Raw genomic sequence first — 23,519 nt, 5'->3', positions numbered from 1 at the left:
CACACAGCTGTGCACAATAACTGTTGCTGCATTAATTATCTGTACCTCTCTGGAGACACTGATTTTCTGCTTTGTATTATAGCCCTGACTCAACTTCCCTACAAACTGTGAGTTTGGTGGCATTATTCTTGTATATAGTCTCCCCAGGCGTTAACGGAGAGCCGGGTAGGAAGGAGGACTTCAAGGAATATCCACTGAACGCAGGAAAGAATGAATAATTGGCACCCAATGAGCAGTCCTTGATTGGGACTCAGGGAACATGAACACCAAAAGAAAAGTCTGCTTTTCACCCTCTTCGTGCAATCAAGGTTTGGTTCTCGCCAAACAGGCCCCCGCCCCCACCCCCACCGTGAAAGTCACCGAGGGTTGAAGCAGCTGGGACTTCAGCCTGAAACGTACATTCCAGGAAGTCCATAGGTACGCAGAGACAGCACAGTTTAAGTGCCCAGTGCAGTTAGTACACTCCGACTGACTGATTCCAAGTCTACGTCTACGAAAGCAGTTGGACCTTGTGCCTTTTCGCTCCAACCGCGCCCCCTCGATCCTCGGGGCAAACACCCTCCGCACCCTCCTCGGTTCTGCTCCCTCCCTGGCTCCGCTGCTCAGCGCCCTCCCCGGGTCAGCTACCGCGCCCTCGGAGTTCGCACCTGGAACGCAGGGAGAAAGACTACAACTCCCGAGATGCTTCGGGCGCCGCCCTGTCCCTCGCTCCCGGGCCGCCGATTGGCTGCGTGCGGAGGCGGCCGCGCGGGTCCCGGGCCGGCGCAGTCCGCACGTGCGTTCAACGGGCAGCCGGATGGCTTCGCTCGGCTGGATCGTGGCGGTCCGGGCGGCGCGGGGGCCCTGGCGGCGGGTGGCGCGCACGGCCGCGGGGCTCCGGGGCCCCTGCCCGGGGAGGGGCTACGCCGTAGGCTCTGCTCAGGTGAGAACGTCCCGGGCCAGGCAGAGCTGGTCCTCAGTACTGGGGGTGGGCCCGGAGCTGCGGTGAGGGAGGGGAGTCCGGCCGGCTGCGCGGGCATCCCCCCGGCCTCCTAGAAAATGGTCTTCTCCAGGCCACTGACCTCAAGTAAACTTCGTTCTCTCCTGGAGCCCCAGAGTGCCCGCCGCGCCCTGTGTCTTCTTGACTTACAGGGGATTTGCAGCGCTTTCCTTCTAGAAGAAAGGTCACTCCAGCTAGAGAATTACCAAAGCAAACCAAAAAGCGCGCACCGAGATGGTTTCTTGGCGTCATGATGCTTCCAACCCCAAAGTTCCTTGGCGGTTTCCTGGTTCCTCTTTTTGTCGTCGAATATTGATTTCTGAGCAGTTCTTCCTCTTTGGTTTTCACGTTGACGACTTTGCTAGTTATGATTTGCAACTGCATTTTAAAAAGAGTTGGGGACTCGAGATGGACCCTGCCCGGGACAGCTCAGAGGTGAATGAGGATTTCGCACGAGCTTTTCACTTTGGCCCCATTAGCCTGTGGGCTTGCTTGTAATGAGCAGCTGTTGTGTCAGAGAGTGTAGGGGAAGATCTGAGGGGCGTGTGGGGACAGAGAGGAGAGCTGGCACAGGGTCCCTAATTTGTACCAGGTACTTAAGGGAAATCGAATTCTCTCAACAACTTTGGAGGAAGGTGTGACCTGGTGCTAGTAAGGAATCTGAAGCTTGGAGTCAAGATTTTTTTTTTTTTTAATTTTTATTGTGCTTTAAGTGAAAGCTTACAAATCAAGCCAGTTTCTCATAGAAAAATTTATATACACCTTGCTATGGGTTTTTTTTTTTATAGATGCTTATTTGCTCTCCCCTTAATGAGACAGCACACTCCTTCTCTCCACCCTGTATTTCCGTGTCCATTCAGCCAGCTTCTGTCCCCCTTGGCCTTCACATCTCCTCTCCAGACAAGAGCTGCCACATAATCTCATGTGTCTAGTTGATCCAAGAGGCTCACTCATCACCAGTATCATTTTCTCTTACAGTGCAGTCCAATCCCTGTCTGAAGAGTTGGATTTGGGAATGGTTCCTGTCTTGGGCTAACAGAAGGTCTGGGGACCATGACTTCTGGGGTCCTTCTAGCCTCAGTCAAACTATTAAGTCTGGTCTTTTTTGGTGTCAAGTTTTAAGATCTTTTTCTAAGATCAGACAGGTCAGAAAGATAACTGGCAGGACACTAAGCCTGGTGAGTCCAATCGGAGGCCCTCCCTTTCCCTGGAGTCATTTTGACTTTTCTTTAAAGAGGATCACTTTGCACAATTTCTGTATGTGATATATTTATGTAGTGCTTTCACAGTAACTGGCCAATGTATTTCAAATTATTTATTATAAAATAAAAACTACATACCACTTACTTTGTGCCAGGCACTATTCTTTCACAATTACACCTTCTCCTTACTTAACTACCTCAGTGTCCAACATTTTGCATTTATGACGATAGTAATAAGTCTACTGTCTGACTGTTTTGCATGTTAATGATGTATGTCTGGCAGTAATGAGCAACATATGTCTGGCAGTAATGAACAGTGGGTGCGAGGCGAGAGTAACGCTGTCACTGATGGTTAAGATTGTGTGTCAACTTGGCTGGGCCATGATTCTCAGTGGTTTGGCTGTTATGTAATGATGTAGTCATGCTACATTTTCCCATAGCACTGATTTCAAATAATGACCTGGCTTTAGAACCTAACCATGTCGATAAGTGAGGAGAGGGTGTATTAATTCATGTAATCTTCATAATAACTCTGTGAGGGAAGTACTGTTATTATTCCATTTTTATAGATATAGGAACTGAGGCATAGAGAGATTAAGCAGCTTTCCCAAGGGCACACAGCTGGTGAGTGGCAGAATCTGGAACCTAGCCAAATTTTGGTGCCAGAGGCTGAGCTCTTACCAGCTCTGTTATCACTGTCGTCATTTTACATATGGAGCAGCTGAGGTTCAGAGAAGTTAAGTGACTTGGTCAGTGTCACAGAGCCAAAAGCGGCCAACCTGGAAGTATGGAATGAGAATATGTTGCTAAAAGGACTTGGTAAACAAAAATGATATAAAGAATTATTATCATCTATTATTGTGTTGTTCTGGCAACTTTGCAGGTTCTGAGATATCTCTGAGTGACTTTTCTGATAGAGTAGAACTAAGTCGAACAGTTAGGAATGCAGCATAGTGTAGCGTTTTAACATTAACAGCTTAGGAATTGAATCCTGCCTACACTGTTTACTGGCTGTGTGACTTAAGCCAAGTTACTTAGCTTTCTAAGTTTCAGTTTCCCCATCTGTGTAATGGGGATATTACCAGACAGTATTTTTGTGAGAACAGATAAGACAATATAGGTGGAGTACTTTACATAGTGACTGTCACATAGTAAGTCCTCCCAAATTTGGTAGTAGTTGTAATAATAGTGTACGGTACATGTAATGGTTGGTATTCTTGCTACAAAACCAACTTCAAGAAAGAAACGGAAACACAAAGGAACATCTTAGTGGTCCCTTCATGTTACACTAATCTTAAAACTCCACACATTTTATCACGGCCACAAAAAAATACTTAGAGGAGCAGACCCTAATACCCAGGACTAGTGAAAAATCAAATACAGAAGGAAAATCAGAATACAGATACAGAAGAGGATAAAATGAAAGAAAAAAAGAAAACAAGATCTATCCTCATTTCTAAGCACTTCACTTTTTACATTGCTGGGCACCTGATCATCTGTATTCACTGAGGGTTTGGGCTGTGAGATTACCCACTATAGATGAGGAAACTTTAAGAATATTGCTAAATTGTCCTGACCTTTCTTTCCTAAGTAGCAGGAGCTGTGGATTCTTATTTCCAAGACAGCAAATCTCGGGAATGTTTAGGATATGACCACTAAGACCATTGAAGCTGTGTAAATTTCCTAGCCACTGCCTGGTGGATTTTTTTTTTTTTTAACTATGTAAGTTTTCAAAAATCCAGTAACAGAACAATATGAATCTCATAACTCATCTCTCAGATTCAGCAATTATTAGTATTTTGCCATACTTACTCAGCTTATTCCTTTTGTCTCCTTTTTTGTAGCTGTAAGATTTTAAAACAAGTCCCTAATGTTTGTCATTTCACCCCTAAATTCTTTATTGTGAACCTCAAAAAAAGGACATTTTCAGTATAACCACAATGCCATTATCATACTTAGCACCATTAATAGCAATTCCTTAATATCACCTAGAATCTAGGCCATATTAAAATGTCTCTGATTGTCTCAAAATTATGGGCAAATGAATTTTAAGTGTAAATGTTCCGAAGGGTATGCTCTGTATCTATAACTGTACAAAAAAGGCAAACTATGTGCTAAAATGACAGTCCTTACCTCCAGGGACTTACCTTCTAAGAGTCATCAGCTCTTTACTTGGGAAGGGATAGAGTGGTTGAGAAGTGCCTGAAGAAATAGGTTTGCCTTATTTCACACTAAACCATTCATTCTTTGGGTCATTCACCATCCATTCAACCTTTGTCGAGGACCTGTGCCAGGTATGCAGGTATAAGGCAAACCCCACACCTTCCTCATCCCTTCAGACCCTTGTAGCAGTGATTCTTTTTGAGAAGAATAAGATGATAAAACCTGATGAATGCTAGGCTCCCATTCCCAGAAAAAATGCACATGGGCTTTTAAGGGGTTTTGCGGGCACCCTGAAATCTATCCGTGGGTCTGAGGTTAGGACATGCATTCTAGTGGAATTTACTGAGGAAGAGAAGAAGGAGCTTCAGTGGTCCTTCAGGGCCATCGGGCGCATGGGTGCATTGAGCACAGAGAATAATGGAACTAACGGCCTGGAGGCTGGCAGGAGGTGTGAGAAGCAACATTCTGGACAAGGAGGACCTGGTATCTCCTGGATTTCTCAGTTGCTCTGGGCTGCACACTTCCATCTTCCCTTTTCCCGCATGGAGGCTGTGGGCCAGCTGAAGGAGCTCTGCTTTGTTCTTTGACGGGTGTGAGGTTGAATCCTGAATCCAGCACTTGTGAACGGGGTGACATTTGACTGGTTATTCTCTCTGAATCTGGTTTCTTATTTGTGCCATCAGATTATTCAGTGAATATATGTAGGGCACCATGTATATGCCAGGCACGTTTCACTAAGTGCTGTCAATTGGAGATAATGACAGCTACCCCAACAGTGCTGGTGCAGATTAAATCAAAATACTTGGTCACGTGTCTAGCTCAGTGCCCAGCACTTGGTAGGTGTTTTACAAATGTTTATCTTCAACCACCTCTCCCACAAGCCCCAGGAAAAAAAAAAACAAAAACTGCTGGCCTAGGGTGCAACAGGATCAGCCTTTGGAGCGAAGAGTTAGAGGCATCGTTTCTCTAGGCATTTCCTTCTTGGCATGTGAGGCTTGATGAGTTTCTCTCTGGCAGCTCTGTTTTCTGGTGGTTAAAGCAATATTTTGTTGGTTTGAATTGCTTCCTCCTGTTTTTTCAGTGTCCCTTCCTGCCCCCAGCCTGCACTGTAGTTGTCATTGTCTCAGTTTGGGAGGCTCTGGGCACACGCCAGCATAAAGGAGCCAGAAGGCTGTGTCCCTAGTGGTTTTCCTTGTTCCGTGGAAGGGAGATGGGCATTACTCTACACTCACCCAGTTCCTATTTTACTTGACCCAGAAACTTAGCCCTCAGCTTCCTGACCCCATAGCCCCATACCTTCTTTTCTTTCTTTTCCTTTCCTTTCCTTCTCTGTCTCTCTTTCTCGCTCTGTTTGTTTCTTTCTAATAGACTTCTGACTGCACGCTGTTTCTCCTGTTACTACCATCTCGCATTCCATTCCAGTTGAATGTATACTCGTTAAAATTGTTATTGATGCATTATTATTAACTAACTGAAGTTCATGGTTCACATTAAGGTACACTGTGTTGTACGGTACTGTGGGTTTTGACAAGTGCATAATATCATTTATCCACCATTACGGTATCATACAGAACAGTATGCACTGTATTTTAAAACTGTCCTAAAAACGTGCTTCACTTGTTCAACATTACGAATCCAGGAAATTCACTTGTTCAACATTACGAATCCGGGAAATTCAGATTGATAAAAATACAAATCATCTTTTTATTGCCTCTTTAGTTTTGCCTTTTCCAGAATGTCCATAGAGTTGGAATCATACAGCATGTAGCTTTTTCAGACCGTCTTCTTTCACTTAGCAGTATGTATTTAAGAAGTTTCCTCCTTGTCTTTTTATGGCTTGATAGCACATTTCTTTTTATTACTGAATAATAATCCATTGTGTGGATGTACAACAGTTTATCCATTCACCTATTGAAGGACAGTTTGGTTGCTTCCAAGTTTTTTTTTTTTTTTTAACAGTTATGAATAAGGCTGCTTTAAGCAATCATGTGCAGGTTTTTGCGTGGACATAAAATTTCGACTCATTTGAACCCGCACCTTCTTGGTTTTCCTCCTTAAACTGGCAGCTGCTCCTTGGTCTTTTGCTGGTGGCCCTTAGATGGCCCATCCTTAAATGGCATGTCCTTCCTCGCCTTCTGTGAGCCCCACTTTTGCTCTCACTCTGTGTGTGTTCTTACTCTGTGTGTGCTTCACACGCTCTCCTCCCTCCCCCAGGTTTGCAACTGCTCTCTGAGAGCAGAGACCTTCTAAATTTCCACCTCCAGAACCTTACTTCCTGTGCTGACACCTCTTGCTTGTCCCACAGGTCTTAAGTGGAACTCATTTGCTGCCCTCTGTGGCTGCCTACCTGCTGTCCCTCCAGTGCCCTTAGCTCAGTGAATGATACCACCATCCATCCCCCTAGATTCCTTCTGTAGCTCCTCCTCCTCCTCAGCCCTGCTTCTGAATGGTTACCAAGTCCTAGCTGTTCTACCTCCTAAATATGATCTGTCTTTTCTCTCTATTCCTGCTGTTACTAACCTAGTTAAAGCCACCATCCTTTCTGTCTTGGACTATAATTGCACCGAGCTGGCCCCACCTTACTTGATTCCCTTTAGTCCATTTCTTTGCATCCAAAATTGTTCTACAGTGCATGTCTAATGATGCTGCTTTATTGTTTCAAACTCCTTAAATTGACCTTGAGACATGTAATGCCCACTATGGATTAGGTATTCCTGCCGCAGGCTCTTATAGCCCCCTAAACGTGTTGCCACCAAGCAATTCTGACTCAGTGGCCCAATAGGACAGAGTAGAACTGCCCCATAGGGTTTCCAAGGCGGTAATCTTTATGGAAGCAGACTGCCACATCTTTCTCCCTCGGAGTGGCTGGTGGGTTCAAACCGCCGACCTTTCATTTAGCAGCTGAACATTTAACCACTGCGCCGCCAGGGCTCCTTTATAGCCTGTGTTTTATTGACTATGCAAAGGCATTCAAATGTGTGGATCCTAACAAATTATGGATAAAATTTTGAGGAATGGGAATTCCAGAGCACTTAATTGTGCCCTGTGCACAGACCAAGAGGCAGTCATTTGAACAGAACAAGGGGTTACCGTGTGGTTTAAAATCAGGGAAGGTGTGCGTCAGGGATGTATTTTTTTTACCATACTTATTCAATCTGTATGCTGAGCAAATTGAGAAGCTAGACTATATGAAGAAGAACACAGCATCAGGATTGGAGGAAGACTCATTAACAACCTGTGATATGCAGATGGCACAACCTTGCTTGCTGAAAGTAAAGACTTGAAGCACTTATTGATGAAGATCAAAGATGCACAGCCTTCAGTATGGATTATACCTCAACATAAAAAAAAAATCCTCACATCTGGACCAATAAGCAACACCATGATAAATGGAAAAAGCATTGAAGTCATTAAGGACCTACAGTCAACGCTCATGGAGGCAGCATATGCTTTTACCTCATATTCATGTGAAAGCTGGACAATGAATAAGGAAGACTGAAAAAGAATTTATGCCTTCGAATTATGGTATTGGCAAAGAATATTGAATATACTGTGGATTGCCAGAAAAACTAACAATCTGTCTTGGAAGGAGTACAGCCAGAATACTCCTTAGAAACGAGGATGGTGAGACTTCGTTTCATGTACTTTGGACATGTTATCAAGAGGAACCAGTCCCTGGAGAAGGACATCATGCCTGGTAAAGTAGAGTGTCAGCAAAAAAGAGGAAGACCCTCAATGAGATGGATTGACACAGTGGCTACAACAATGGGCTCAAACACAGCAATGATTGTGAAGATGGTGCAGGACTGGGCGGTGTTTCATTCTTTTGTACAAAGGGTTGCTATGGCTCGATGGCACCTAACAACACCTTGCCTCATCTCTTCCTGTAGCACTCAGTGTATACTGTTCCGGGCTTGCTTGTTTAATTGTCATCCCCGTTGACTGTGAAGGGAGGGCCGTGTCTGTCCTGCTTATCTACTCTGCTACTGATTGGGCTTATAGTAGAGATTGTTAAATGAAGGCACATACGTAACTCATTCAATACCTAGCTTACAGTTTTCTTCTAAGAAAGGACCTCTGTTTAATTCTGCTTATTTGTTCAGAACTTAAGTACTTAGAATTAATTTGCACTTGCTAAAATGCTGCATTTTAGTGGGTTTATTTGTTTCCTAGACTGGCAGCTGCCCTGTTGCTGGTTCAGCCATTCCAGCTAAGAAACGAGAGGCTGGAGCTGTGTTTTGGGATGCTCCTTACAGATTCCTGTGCATAGCATTGGTGTATGCGATAAATGTTAGCTGAATGACTTCACTTAGCTGGTACCCACAAAGAAAAAAGAAACAGGTTAGGTTAGTTTTTTGTTTTGTTTTGTTTTTTTTAGTACATATATATATTTAATTTTTATTGTGCTTTAAGTGAAAGTTTACAAATCAAGTCAGACTTTCATACAAAAATTTATAAATACCTTGCTATGTACTCCTTATTGCTCCCCTCTAATGAGACAGCACACTTCTTCCCTTCTCTCTTTTCGTGTCCATTTGGCCAGCTTCTGACCCACTCTACCCTCTCATCTCGCTTTCAGATAGGAGATGCCAGCATAGTCTCATGTGTCTATTTGATCCAAGAAGCTCATTCTTCACCAGTATCATTGTCTATCCCATAGTCCAGTCCAATCCCTGTCTGAAGAGTTAGCTTTAGGAATGGTTCCTGTCTTGGGCTAATAGAAGGTCTGGGGATCATGACTTCTGGGGTCGTTCTAGTCTCAGGCCATTAAGTCTGGTCTTTTTACAGGAATTTGGGGTCTGCATCCCACTGCTCTCCTGTTGCCTCAGGGGTTCTTTATTGTGTTCCCCGTAGGGCAGTCATCGGTTGTAGCCGGGTACCATCTAGTTCTTCTGGTCTTAGGCTGATGTAGTCTCTGGTTTATGTGGTAGACTTTTTTTTTTTTTTTGACAATTGGAAGGCGCTCTTTAGGTTAACAAGCAGTTTACAAAATAGGAAATAGTATAAATTAAAAAAAAAAAAGTGTTCAACTTTATGAATCCAGGAAATGCAGATTGAGATGAGATACCATTTTTTAAATGTTTAAAATATTTGGTATATGTGAAAATCCAGTATTGGCAAGGGTGAAGGGAAAGTAGTACTTTGCCAGTGGCCATGTGAGTTGATATGTTTTTGAAAGCAATTTGTCAATAGGTGTTGTGTCATCAAAGTGTTTATGCTCTTTGACTTGTTACTTCTACTTTTAAGAGTTTAGCCTAAGGAAAAATTCACAATATGGAAGAATCAGTCTGCAGGAAGATGTTCCTTATGGCATTATTTGTAGTAGTAAAAGTGTGGAAAACCTAAATGTCCAAAATAGGGAAAACATAATATTAATGGATTATTCGCTCAGAATATTATGTAGCCCGAAGTGACATTGAGGAGGTGGAGCTATTATGTATTGATATGGAGAGATGACCAAGAGATGGCAACTAAAAAAGATAAGATGGGAGAAAAATGTACGACATGATTTCATTTTGCGTGTATACTTAAAAGATAAAAAATTACATATTGTATAGCCATAAGAAGTTTCTGGAAAAATATACAAGACAGAGAATACGATAGGAATAGGTGGAAGAAAGGCAATAAACTTAAAAAAAAAAAAAAAAACTATATCCTCTGTGGTGGTTGAGTTTTCTTTTTTTAAATTGTGTGTTGTACTAAAACAAAAAGTTTAAAGTCTGAAATTTTAATTTTTTTTTTATAAAGACTGTAAGGAGCCTGGGGGTACAATGGCTAAGCACTTGGCTGCTAATCAAAAGGTTGGTGGTTTGAACCCACGCAGTGGCTCTGTGGGAGAAAGACCTGACGATCTGCTTCTATAGAGGTTACAGCCTAGAAAATCCTATGGGGCGGTTCTGCTGTGTCACATGGGATCACTTTGAGTCGGAATGGACTCAGCACTCCACAACAGTTTAACAACATAAAGACTATTGTAACACAAAAGTGCTTATGATGTGTTAAGCAAAAAGAACAAGATGCAGAGTTGCATATATATAGTTGTAGCTATGTAAACAACATGACTAGAAAAAAAGGAAAATATTAATTGGTTTTGTTAAAGTGCTGGGATTATGTTTTCTTTTAATTTCTCTATTTTCCAGTTTAAAATATGCATTACACCAATTATATAAAATTTTAACAGAAAAGTTTTATGCTTACGAAAGGAAAAAGGAAAAATTCCTTGTTACAGATGGATTTGCCGTATCAGAAATACCATGTCTCATTTTTTTGTTTGTTTCCTGCTTTCTGATGTAGTTTTTGAAGGCCCTGGGTGACCTGAGCATAATGTGAGCCTCTGTTGTAAGGGTTGTTTCTTTCTCTTTCCTCCCCTCTTGTACCGTGGTGCATGCAGTGGTAATTCTCTTCTCTTGCCCTCGTGCAGAGCCCACCCACTTTTGGGTTCCTCTTGGACATCGATGGTGTGCTAGTGCGGGGCCACAGGGTGATCCCCGCCGCTCTGGAGGCGTTCCGCAGGCTGGTGAACTCCCAGGGGCAGGTGCGGGTGCCCGTGGTCTTTGTCACCAATGCTGGGAACATCTTACAACATGGCAAAGCCCAGGAGCTGTCATCACTCTTTGGGTTCAAGGTAAGGAGGTAGCCACAGGCATGGGAGCCCAAGGACTTGACTCCCAAAGGAACCCCTACTTGCCCTCTGACTAAGTCCCCTTCCTTTTGTCGGGGTACAGTATTGATGAGCCCTAGGCCATGGCCGGTTGGTCAGTACAAATCTTTCAACCCTGCTGGAAACGTAACTTGAAATTCAAGCCCAGCCTCATGAGCATATCTGTAGGTCATTTTTTCATATACGTAGGAGAGTGCAAAATTCCTGCCCGTGTATATGGCAGTTCTGTGCTACAGTATCCATTTCTTCTGGGCATCAGGGGTGACTCTTTTGCGTTGTCAGCTCCTGAAAGCAGCAGTCACGATTGTCTAAATCTTCACATACATACCAGGTGAGATTTGAAGTAGCACACCTTGTTTTTCATGCATAAGATGTGTACACGTCCAAGTGCTGTCCTCTAAAAGCAGTCCCTCTTCACCCACTCGCAACTCCACACCCCATTCCAGCATTGACATATTCTTGTTTTTTAAGAGCAGATGTAGTTTTTGGAAGGAGTCCTTTAGAACCAAGAGGTTAATAGGGTGGCTGATTGACTGGGTGATACTGTATGGGGACTAACACAGCGTGTAAAGGAAGAAAACTCTGTGCTTTCCAGAGAGCGTTCCAAAAACATCCTAAGTAAAGGCTACATTGTTGGAGTTAGTTTAAGTGTTAAAAAGCTAAGTGTTTAAGTAGAACTGTAAACAAAAAATCAAACTCAAAGGCAGATTTCTGTGACAGTGACCAAGAACATACAACCCACTGTTCTCAGGTGGCGTATTAAGAAAGCTAGGGACACGAGGGAGCTGAGCAAACAGGATTGGTCAGAACCCACATCTGAAGGCATTTCCTGTTTTATGTGGCAAGAACCCAATTAGAGAAGTTCTTCTTTACCTGTTTGGTGGCAGAAAGGGCTTTTTCCCTCTCTTTCTGAGCAGCCTTTTTTTTTCCCCCTTTGTAGGTAAGAGAACCTGCTACCTGTGTCTGCATTATTGTCCCTCAACAATTGTGTCTTCCTCTGCCCCTCTCTGTCTTTGACTATCCCCACAGGTGGATCCCGACCAAGTTATTCTCTCTCACAGCCCCCTGAAGCTCTTCTCACAGTTCCACGGGAAGCGGATGCTAGTGTCTGGGCAGGGACCTCTGGTGGAAAATGCCCGAGCGTATCCTTTTGGTGATTCTCACTCTGGTGAAGAGGAAGGGGTGGTACTGGGGCCATAGGAGGGAGTTGGGCACAGAGGGCCAGGGACTCTGGGGATATGTGGTGGGTTCCTGGGAGGGAGGACAGCTCCCAGGTTCTGTCAGACCTGTGATGTGTGGTTTCCAGAAGCCAGTCCACATACCCCTGCGTCAGAATCTTCTGGGAAGTTTGCAAATACAGATTCCTGGGCCTTACCCCTGGAGAGTCTTGTTTCACTAGGTATGGGTCAAAGGTCTGTAATCTGTATTTAAAAACAAACCAACAACAAAAAACACCTGTCCAAATGATTCTGGTGGAACTAGGCTCTGGAACCATTGTTCTAGCCCCCTTCCGTGGGGTGCTCAGTCAGCTTATCAGCCAACATTAACTAAGTATCTACAGTGAACTCATCTCTTTGACTGCGTATGCTCAGGAAGCACAGGACTGACTTGGTCCCTGTTTTCAAGCAGTTTATTCATTCGTTCGTTCAGCAAACCCGTGCCGAGCACTTCCTGCGTGCTGGCGCTGTGCTGCATGCTGCTGAAGGGGGATACGCTAAGATAAGGGCTCAGTCACACTCGAGGAGGCAAGAATAACACACCTCAGAACGATAGAGGAATACTGAAGATGGCATATGATTGAAGGCTAAAAAGAGTGGTGTGAGTTTAAGTGTCACAGGTGTTCTGAGGACTGTCCCAGGGTAGGAATTGGCTGTAGCTTCATAGAAAGGTACAACTGTGCCACCGGAGATGGTTGAGGTTTTACAGGCAGGGGAAATAGCATTCATGTAGCTAATTTTTTTTTTTTTTTTAGCTAAGGAGGCTGGAAAGAGAAGGGATGGTGAGGAGCCCAGAAACCTGGAGCAGGAGGTTGGAATGGGGTAGGATGGGGAATAAGAGAACAGGAATGGCGGTACCAAGGGGTGGGGAGCCTTGGAAGTAAACCCAAAGAGTGTGACATTTCTTTGAGAGCTGGGGAGTCAGTGGAAGCATCTGATGGAAGCATCACTTTGGGGAGATTCGTTTTCAGAGTGATCTGAAGCCATGCTCTGTTAAGATTATAAATTGGAACTGAGGATGGGAAAATAGAGGCAGGTCTTAGAGGAGATAAGTCCGGAGCTGGCATGTCCCTCCCTGGGGCCCCACTTCCTTGCTGAATCTAGTACATCCTTACAAGATTCAGCTCAGGTCAGCCCTCCCTTTGACTCGTTGGGCAACTACTCAGCCCCCTGAGGAGTCTGCTCTTTGAATTCCTCCAGCGCTCAGCAGCAGCTACTTACAGAGCAGCCTTGCAATGGTCTCTGGGCAGGTTTAAGCACCTTGAGTGTGAGAGGCTCTGGTGGTCTTTGTGTCCCCAGTAGTGCCTAGCATAAGACCTGGCACCAGCAAGTGTTGGGTGGCTGCTGATGGAGTGCCCTGGAGTCGCTCATCTCCACACTGCCTGTGCAGTCACACCTGCCCTTCCCACCGTTAGGATTTGTGTCATCCTCACTGGACTCTGTTGGGGCCCTGATTGGTTCCCTCCTGCCTGGGGTTGGGTAGTCTGGTTTGGTCAGAACTGGGTCTAGTTCCCCTCACTTGTGATTTGACGCCTTCAGAAAAGCGTCTGCTCCCAGAACTGTCCAGCTTTGCTTACCTGATCTTGCTGTAGACTCGGCTTCTGGAATGTGGTTACTGTGGACGAGCTGCGAATGGCTTTCCCCGTGCTTGACATGGTTGATCTCGAGCGGCGGCCGAAGACCACGGTAATACGGGGCACAGGTTGGGTCATGCCACCAGTTTGCATCGCTCCAGGGCCTCTGTGTTCACTTCTGCCCTTGTGTTCCCTGCGTTGGCTTACCTTGCAGCCTCTCCCACTTAGAGCTGTGTTTTGTCTGTGCTTCTGCAGGGACGCCTTCCTGGAGAGATGCATCTGGCCTAGGACTTTGATCCCAGGGTGTGTAAGAATGACCAAGAGCAGCAACAGCCTCCTAAGCCCATTCCTTTCTGCACAGTTGTAGTTAGCTAATAACCCCTTCTTGAGCCCCAGCATCTCTTCCCATTGTGTGTTGTTGTTGTGTGTTGTCAAGTTGATTTTCGACTCAGCAACCCTGTGTGACAGAGTGGAACCATGCCACAGGGTTTCCTAGGCTATAATCTTTTTTTTTTTTTTTTTTAACACTTTTTGATTGATTATGCTTTCAGTGGAAGTTTACAAATCAAGTCAGTCTACCATACAAAAACTTATATACACCTTGTTATGTTCTCCTAGCTGCTATCCCCCTAATAAGACAGCAAACTCCTCCTCTCCACTCTGTATTCCCTATGTCCATTCATCCAGCTCCTGTCGCCCTCTGCCTTCTTGTCTCGCCTCCAGACAGGAGTCGCACACATAGTCTCATGTGTCTACTTGAGCCAAGAAGCTCACTCTTCATCAGTATCATTTTCTGTCTTATAGTCCAGACCAATCCCTATCTGAAGAGTTGGCTTTGGGAATGGTTCCAGTCTCGGGCTAACAGAGGGTCCGGGGACCGTGACCTCCAGGGTCGCTGTAGTCTCATTCAGACCATTAAGTCTGGTCTTTCTAGGAGAATTTGAGATGTGCATCCCCCTGTTCTCCTGCTCCATCAGGGATTCTCTGTTGTGTTCCCTTTCAGAGCAGTCATTGGTGGTAGCCGGGCACCATCTAGTGCTTCTGGTCTCGGACTAAAGTAGTCTCTGGTTTATGTGGCCCTTTCTGTCTCCTGTGGTCATCTTTACCTTATGCCTTTGGTGTTCTTCATTTTCCTTTGCTCCAGGTGAGTGGAGACCAGTTGATGCATCTTAGATGGCCACTTGCTAGTGTTGGAGACCCCAGACGGATTCACCAGAGTGGGATGTAGAATGTTTTCTTAATACATTTTGTTATGCCGATTGACCTAGCTGTCCCCAGAAACCATGGTCCCCAGACCTCCATCCCTGCTACTCGGGCCTTCAGAGCGTTTGGTTGTATTCAGGAAACTTCTTTACTTTTGGCTTAGTCCAATTGTGCTGACCTCTCCTATATTGTGTGTTGTCTTTCCCTTCATCTAAAATAGTTCTTATCTACTATCTAATTAGTGAATTCCCCTCTCCCTCCCTCTCTCCCCACCATAGTAACCATCAAAGAATATTTTCTTCTGTGTTTAAACTTAATCTTGAGTTCTTATAATAGTGGTCTTATACAATATTTGTCCTTTTGCAAGTGACTAATTTCCCTCAGCATAATGCCTTCCAGATTCCTCCATGTTATGAAATGTTTGAGTGATTCATCGTTGTTCTTAATCGTTGTGTACTATTCCATTGTGTGAATATACCATAATTTATTTATCCATTCATCTGTTGATGGGCATCTTGGTTGCTTCCATCTTTTTGCTCCTGTAAACAGTGCTGCAGTGAACGTGGGTGTGCATATACCTGTTCGTGTGAGGGCTCTTATTTCTCTGGGATATATTCGTAGTGGGATTGCTGGATCATATGGTAGTTCTAGTTCTAGCTTTTTAAAGAATCGCCAAATTGATTTCCAAATTGATTGTACCATTTTACATTCCTACCAGCGGTGTATAAGTGTTCCAGCCTCTCCACAATGTCTGCAACATTTATTATTTTGTGTTTTTTGGATTAATGCCAGCCTTGTTGGGGTGAGATGGTACCTGATTGTAGTTTTCGATTTGCATTTCTGTAATAGCTAATGATTGTGAGCATTTCCTTGTGTATCTGTTATAGGCTGTAATCTTTATGGGAGCAGATCACCAAGTCTTTTCTTCTGGAGCCAATAGTGGGTTTGAACAGCCGACCTTCAGTTAGCAGCCAAGCCTTTAACCATTGCCCCACCAGGGCTCCACCTCTTCTCATTAGGAGTTTTATATTTTACTAGCCAGCTTCCCCAGTGCTGTTTGGGAGACCATTAACCTTTGTTAAAGTAATTGCTGTTGGTACTTTATCCTGAAGCATGCTACAAACAGTTGTGCTTGTGAGAAACAGCTTGTTTGTTAAAAAACAAAACAAAACTGGCAATTCTGAGTAACCACCTTTGTGCTTTTTGAGTTTGGCTCATATTTGAAACCACTGGCTTGATTTCCTGTCTCTTCTGATAGCAGCCACAGGACCGCTCACTGATCCTTACTTTTGTACCTTATAAAGGATTTCTTTGAGGTGCCCCCTAACCCTCCTCTCCCTCATGTGAACTTTATATATATCACATAGCCTATATTTTAAGTCAGATCACCCTTAAAATGTGGTGAAATACTATTGCAGACAGACAAGCTTAATTGTATTTATTTAGTTTAAGTTCCTCTTCCTCCAGAGCTTTCTGATTGAATCCAGCACTTAGTCCCCTTTGAAATCTTTGCCTTGGAACCCTGCAAATTATGTGGAGAACCAGAATACCAGAGTTGGAACAGATGTCAGAGAACCCCAGTTCCCTGAAATGAAGACCGTGCATCACACGGGGGAGTGACTTACTTCAGGTCACATGGCTGCTTAGTGGCAGAGCCAAGACTATAATAACCTGGGGAAGGAATGAATTCCAAGAGGTTCCTGCCTTCTAAACTGACATCAAGGGAAATGATCCACCATGCCCTGATGGCCTTCTTTTTCTCCATAGGCTCACTTTCATCTTTACCTACCTGATTCTAGATTCTCACTTGGCCCATGTCTTGCATCCTATTCTTGCTGGAAGAGGACGGCTGACCAGCACTTTCTCCTGGCTGACTTTCCTGTGTGGTATTCCTCAGCCTGTTCTGTAACCAGCTTCATCATTCTCTTTTCACCTTCTTTGCGAATCTTATTCCTCGGTCCTGTCCAGCTTTTCCTTCGTTTGCACTAGACCATGGAGGATGGCTTTTGATCTGTGTGGAATGAGTCTTTCCTCCCACCCACCCTGGGAAACTGGTGTGTAGTTCCCTGGAAGTGGAAGGTGACTATTGCGTTGATGGGCCTCTTCTTTGTCTCTTGGCAGCCCCTTCTGAGGAACGACTTCCCAGCCATTGAAGGTAAATGTGGTCTTGTGTGGGTGTGGTGTCTGTTTTCTCTCTCTTCTGTCAGGCCTGCAGCCTGTGGAGTGGCAAAAGTGGGACTCGGTGGCAGGACACCTAGGTTCTGTCTTGGATCTGCCTCCCTCCCTCAGATACTAGCTGTTAATGTTTCCTTCCCCATGTTGCTCACTTATCAGTCCAGAAGAACCTAGGCTTAGAGAATCTTAGAATGGAAAGGTGCCTAGAAGTAATCTTCTCTAGTGTTTCTCTGCCCAATTAAATCCAGTTCTCCCCTTGTATAACAAAAATATTTTAACGTCCCCTTTACTGTTCTGAGATGAAACCCGTAGATAATATAACTTCTCTGTACACACTTATTAAAGCTTAGTAAAGTGTTTGCACCCAAACATAGAATCACCATGAATATTATAGCTACATACATATTAAGTGGGACATGTAAATCTTCTTAGGACGTGGAACAGCTTTTCACTGTACAGGACTCTCCTGAGTAGTATTTCTAGCCCTCTCCCACAATCCTCACCGACAGTGTCAGTCATTGTGACAGTTAGCGTATATCTTCCAATTTTTAACTTATCTCCCTAGGGGGCAATACTGCCCATTGAAAACCGCTGATCTAGTCCGTTTCACTGGGCTTGTAGCTGATAATGGCAGCTCCCATTTGTTGAGTGCTTGCTATGTGTCTGGCACTGGGTTAAATGCTTTATTTATTTTCATTTTTGTCCTTATAACTCTATAAGTCGTTGTAGTTAGGTGCCGTCCAATCAGTTCCTTCTCATAGTGACCCTGTGTACAACAGAAACAGTGCCCAGTCTTGCACCATCCTCACAATCATTGCTGTGTTTGAGCCCATTGTTGCAGCCACTGTGTCAGTCCATCTCGTTGAGGGTTTTCCTGTTTTTCACTGATGCGTGGTGTCCTTCTCCAGGGACTGGTCCCTCCTGATAACATGTCCAAAGTATGTGAGATGAAGTTCCATCATCCTCACTTCTGAAGAGCCCTCTGGCTGTACTTCTTCCAAGACAGATTTGGTAGTCCATAGTATATGCCAACACCATAAGTAGGTGTTATTATTATATGATGAAGGAAACTGAAGCTTAGAGAAGGTAAATACTTGCCCATGATCATACAGGGAAATTGGCCGAGCCAGGGTTTGAACTCAGATTCCTATCACTCTACAGCCCCCTCTCATAACCGTCAGGTTGTACTGGCCCCTGGGCTCAGACGTGACTAAAGGAGGTGAACCTTTAGCTGAGTGTGCGCAGGGGTGAGATGGGGGATAGCAGCCGTCAACAGGAGGAAGGAGTCTAAGACTTGTTGTGGTGGCTTATTTTTTTAAACCTTTTCTGTGCAGTACCAGTGGACACAAGTTAAAATGAGAACCCTTAGGAAGCACCTTTTTGGGCTTTGTTCATCTTGGGTGAACGGGTGAGTGAGTGGCTCTTTCACTTATTCAGGACTGGTCAGGGAGCCGAGCCCTTGCCAGGGTGAGTGCACCATGGGGTGAAGAGCTTGTGGTTGGGTAGCACTGGCTGGTCTCCCTAGGGCCTTCGTCCAGCCCACCACAGAGAGCAGGCCAGGGCCCTGTAACCCTCACCCCTATGCCTTTGCCCTTTAAAGGAGTGCTCCTCCTTGGTGAGCCTGTCCGCTGGGAGACAAGCCTGCAGCTGATCATGGACGTCCTCCTCAGCAATGGGAACCCTGGGACTGGTCTGGCCACAGCCCCCTACCCCCATCTCCCTGTCCTGGCCAGCAACATGGACCTCCTTTGGATGGCTGAAGCCAAGATGCCCAGGTGAGATCCCAGAGTCCCTGGCTTGACCCACTGCCTGCGGGGCAGCCTGGCCTTCAGTTACTGCCCACCATTCTGTTACTCTGGGTGGTCGGACCCTTGCCTAGGGAGGCCTGCTAGCTGCCAACGGTAACTTGGCCTTCTGGGAGGACTTTCAGGGATCCCTTCACATATTATTAAACTAAAATCACAGATTACTGAGCACTGGGCTAAAGGCTGAGGATGTATTGAAGTGACTTTTAAAACACAAGCCTTGCCTTCCAGAATCTTAGCTAGTGGAGGCCAGAAGGTGGCTACTTTCTGAGGGGTAGTGATACAGGTTATCCAGCTGCTGTCCTCCCTTTGCCCCCACCTGGAGCATTGGTTCTTTCACTTCTTCGTTTCCTTTTATCTTGAAGACGTAGGGATGGGGAAAGCAAGGATTATTCTGATGATGGTGTAGACCAGAGAACTGAGACCCAGAATAGACAAGTGACTTTCTCAGAGGCGTGGAGGTATTGAGAAGGCCTCCACTCCCAGTCCAGTTGTGTGGACATCTTCTGTCCCGCCCTTTGCTGGGGCTGAGCACAGGTATACAGCTGTTTGTTCTAGCCCTCAAGGTCATTACTAGACAGCCAGCTGACAGTTGCTGTGTCCTGTTTGACTGTTCTTATCTCCAAGGCCAAAGTCTAGAGTCCTTGTCACCCTGCCACTGACTCCCAGCGAGCTGTGTGCACAACCGATCAACAGAGGGCGCTCAGGGCCCAGTACCGCCTCAAACCACGTGACTCAGCAACCCCAAAGAGATTGGGGATTATGGTGTCTTTCTTGTCACTTTTAAGGTGTATCTCTGCAGCTCAAGGTTAGGTATTTTTGCTGAAGTGTTTTTAAAGTTAGGGTATGTTGACACTAGGTGAAGGCGGGGGTGGCTATGTAGGCTGCGAACTGAATAGTAAGGGGCAGATTTCAGTTTACAAACCAGATTTGAGATTAATTTTTCACTCAGTAATGTAAAAGTTGGAAATAGAATTCTCGATATAAGTGACACTGAAATACAACCTTAATATGGCACAGTGTCAGGATTTGGTTTAGCTACAGGGGAAGAAAACGCAAAACGAAAGTGTCTTAAATAAGATAGAATTTTATCTCTTTCTCATGTAAAAGAACTCTGGGGTAGGCAGTTCAGTGCTTCCGTGAGGTTCCACCATGTCAGGGACACAGGCACCATTTGTCTTCCTTCTCGTGCAGTCCTTAACACCTTTACTGCATAACCCAAAATAGCTGCCAAAATCCAGCCATCATATCAGCATTCCAGAAAGCAGGGAGTAGGGGAAGGCGGAGAAGGATACTTCCTAGGAGTCAGCCCAACACTTCTGCTTTCGTTGGCTATTTGTAGTTTAGTCAGATGAGCACATGTAGCTGCAAGGGAGGCAAGGGAACGTGTCCTTTTATGCCTAGTGGCAATGTGCTCAGCTGAAAATTGGCACTAAGAAAGAGGGAGAATGGCAACCATAGTTGGCCACAAATCTAAAGCAGAATATAAGCATCAAGTTTCGGGAGCTAGACTGCCTGAGTTGGAATCCTAACTTTACCACCTTGGGCGAGTTACTTAATCTCTATGCCTCTGTTGTAAAACGAGGGTCATAGTATCTGTCTCATAGGGCTTTTCTGAGAGTTAACTGTGATATGCTGTCTCTAGTGCTAGAACAGTGCCTGGTACTAGCAAATGTTCAATAAATGTTAGCTCTGCTTATTAAAATCATTTTAACTTTGATCCATTACCACCAGGGCCCAGGAGTAAAAGGTCAGTATGCACAGATAGTTCTCATAGAAAGGTGTGTGGCCTAGAAGAGCCCAGGGAGAGGGAAGGCTGAGCTGCTGAGCTGTCTTCTCTGGCAGGTTTGGCCACGGCACCTTTCTCCTGTGCCTGGAGACCATTTACCAGAAAGTCACAGGCCAAGAACTGAGATATGAGGGCCTGACAGGCAAACCCAGCATCCTCACTTACCAGTATGCAGAGGACCTGATCGGGCAGCAGGCGGAGAGGCGGGGTTGGGCCGCCCCCATCCAGAAACTGTATGCTGTAGGGTAAGCTCTACTCTGTCTTCTCCATCCCTTTCACAGCTTCCCCTTCCTTTCCCCCTATCTGCTCTCACCCTAGTTTTCCAATATCCAAGTCACACCCAACCCCCAAAGTCATTCTCTGCTGTCTGCCTTGCAATACTGAACTTGGGTTATCTTTTCTCCTTTGCCGGTATGGCTGCCCTGCCAGTGATAACCCTATGTCTGATGTCTACGGTGCCAACCTGTTCCACCAGTACTTGCAGATGGCAAAGCACGAAGGGACAGGGGAGCTAGGAGCCTGTGGTCTGAAGAAGCAGCGGCCATCCGCAACTCAGAGCTGCGCCTCCATCCTCGTGTGCACTGGCGTGTACCACCCCAAGGACCCGGAGACAGTGGAGCCTGCCCAGGGCAGGGAGGAACCTCCATTCCACGGGCACCGGGACTTCAGCTTCAGTCCAGGGCTTATGGAGCCATCCCACATTGTGAACGACGTGGATGAGGCTGTGCAGCTGGTTTTCCGCAAGGAGGGCTGGGCTTTGTAGTGAGGGCTGGGCAGTGGAGGCAAGGGGAGCCTGGAGGCGGTGTTGAATCTGGTTCTTAAGTCAGCCTGGCTCCCTTTCCCCACCCCCCTGCTGCCTCAGGAGGGTCACATTACTGGTCACTTGGAAGAAGACAATGGCATTTTACCTGCTAAGCAGTAGCCATGGAAATGTACCCTGAATGGCATTTTGGGTAGAATTACCAGGATTTCCTGGACCCAGTTCCCGCTCTGCCTCTCCTGGCAGTCTGACCTCAGGCCAGTCCCTTCACCTCTGTGCCTCAGTTTCCTTCCCATTTCAGTATAAGGACTTCTGAAAAAAGAGGAGGTAGTGTGGAATAATGTGGAATTTTGTAGCGGGCTTGTGCCCACACTGAGGGAACCACTGCATGCCAGCAAGGCATGTAGCTAACACTCAGATACTGCTTTTTACTGTATTTTAGTTTATTGCCCAGAGACTTTGGGGCTTATTTTTTAAACTTAAAATAATCATAATAAATATTCATTATTCTGTCTCTTATGATGCTCTGGATGGTACTGCTAGTCCTGCGGGGGAAGGAGAGTGGGTGAGCATTGCGGGTGACCTTGAGGCAGAGAGACTTGTGGCATTTCACTCCCACGAGGTGCTGACTGACGTCTCTTCTTATCTCTGCTCCTCTTCTTCCCACCCCCAAACCCACACCCAGTCTGGGCTGTGAAGCTGAGTCTGTCTAGAAATGACTTACAGCCAGGCTTTGGCATACTTAGCAACTGGTGTGGAGAAGAAGGGGAATCTCATTTTTTATCTTGTTTTAAAGGAAGGGCTTTTGTGTGGTGACTCTAGAAAGTATGTGTATGTTCCTGTAACCCTTTCTCCAGATGTAATCCAATTCCATTTTTCTTTTGTCTGTGTCATCCATGACCTCAGTATTGCCAAGTCCCTTCGTCAGTTCTTACCCTCATCTTACTCATTCAGTTGCATTTGACACAAACTGCCTCCCCTCTTTACTTTGTTATATCTGACTGACTTCTCGACATCTCTTTTTTGGGTGCAAAGTAGTTTAGAGGTGAGGGAGCAAAGGAGCTTGTGAAAGAGCGGCCAGTGAAACAGGAGGAGCCTCGAGGGCTGGTGTCCTGGAAGCTGAGTAAAGGAGGGAGTGATGAACTGTGTCCTCTTGGAGATGGCTCTGCCTCATGAGGTGGTGATCATGCAGGAGGAGAGGCCCAGTCCTTGGGCCTCTTGTTATCTCCACTCACTCTATCAGAACTTACAACGTCCAAAAGCAAACACCCCAGTCCTACTCTTCCAGTACCCCGAGCACAATCCAGTTTGTCCTGCAGCCTTTCCCAATTTAGGCAGTAGTCACTCCTTCCTCCTCATTGCCTAGGCCAAGTACTTGGAGTCATCCCTTGTCTTCTCTCTCCCTCTCATATCCCACATCCAGTCCTTCAGCAAATCCCGTGAGCTTTGCCTTCAGAGTATATCCAGAGTCTGACCACTGTCCCTTCCCTCTGTCCTCCCCATTTCTTCTTCACTCATGGGCCTCTATAAGTCAGATCATGTTTATTCTCTCATCATAACCCTCCTGTGACTTCCCATCTCAGAGTAAAAGCCAAAATTCCTAACCTCAACTCAAAGGCCTCTGCATCCACAGACCTCACCTGCTGCTTTCTCCGTGGATCAGTTCACACCAGCCGCGCTGGCCACCTTGCTGTTCCTTGACGCACCGTACACACTCCTGCTGGGGCCTCTGCGCTTCCAGTTCCTCACTCCTAATGTCCACATGGGCTCATTTCATAGCTTCCTTTTTTTTTTTTTTTTTAATAATTTTTATTGAGCTTTAAGTGAACGTTTACAAATCAAGTCAGTCTGTCACATACAAGCTTATATGCACCTTACTCCATACTCCCACTTACTCTCCCCCTAATGAGTCAGCCCGTCCAGTCTCTCCTTTCGTGACAATTTTGCCAGTTTCTAACCCTCTGTACCCTCCTATCTCCCCTCCAGACAGG

The 23,519-nt window shown here is 45.5% G+C and overlaps 1 protein-coding gene across 1 annotated transcript; it reads left to right on the top strand.

Annotated features, from left to right (window-relative positions):
- Positions 1-796: 796 nt before the first annotated feature.
- Positions 797-23,274, top strand: HDHD5 (haloacid dehalogenase like hydrolase domain containing 5). The gene is made up of 8 exons (XM_003410612.4): positions 797-922; positions 10,766-10,969; positions 12,035-12,147; positions 13,815-13,908; positions 17,121-17,154; positions 18,775-18,949; positions 20,825-21,013; positions 21,198-23,274. The coding sequence occupies exons 1-8, from the start codon at positions 797-799 to the stop codon at positions 21,529-21,531; spliced, it is 1,269 nt and encodes a 422-aa protein (XP_003410660.1). The 3' UTR covers positions 21,532-23,274.
- The last annotated feature ends 245 nt before the right edge of the window (positions 23,275-23,519 follow it).

This window comes from Loxodonta africana, chromosome 4 (genome assembly GCF_030014295.1).
Source record: "Loxodonta africana isolate mLoxAfr1 chromosome 4, mLoxAfr1.hap2, whole genome shotgun sequence".
NCBI lineage: Eukaryota > Metazoa > Chordata > Mammalia > Proboscidea > Elephantidae > Loxodonta > Loxodonta africana.
The sequence above is the reverse complement of the archived record's forward strand: the minus strand, read 5'-3'. Positions and strand labels throughout refer to the sequence as shown.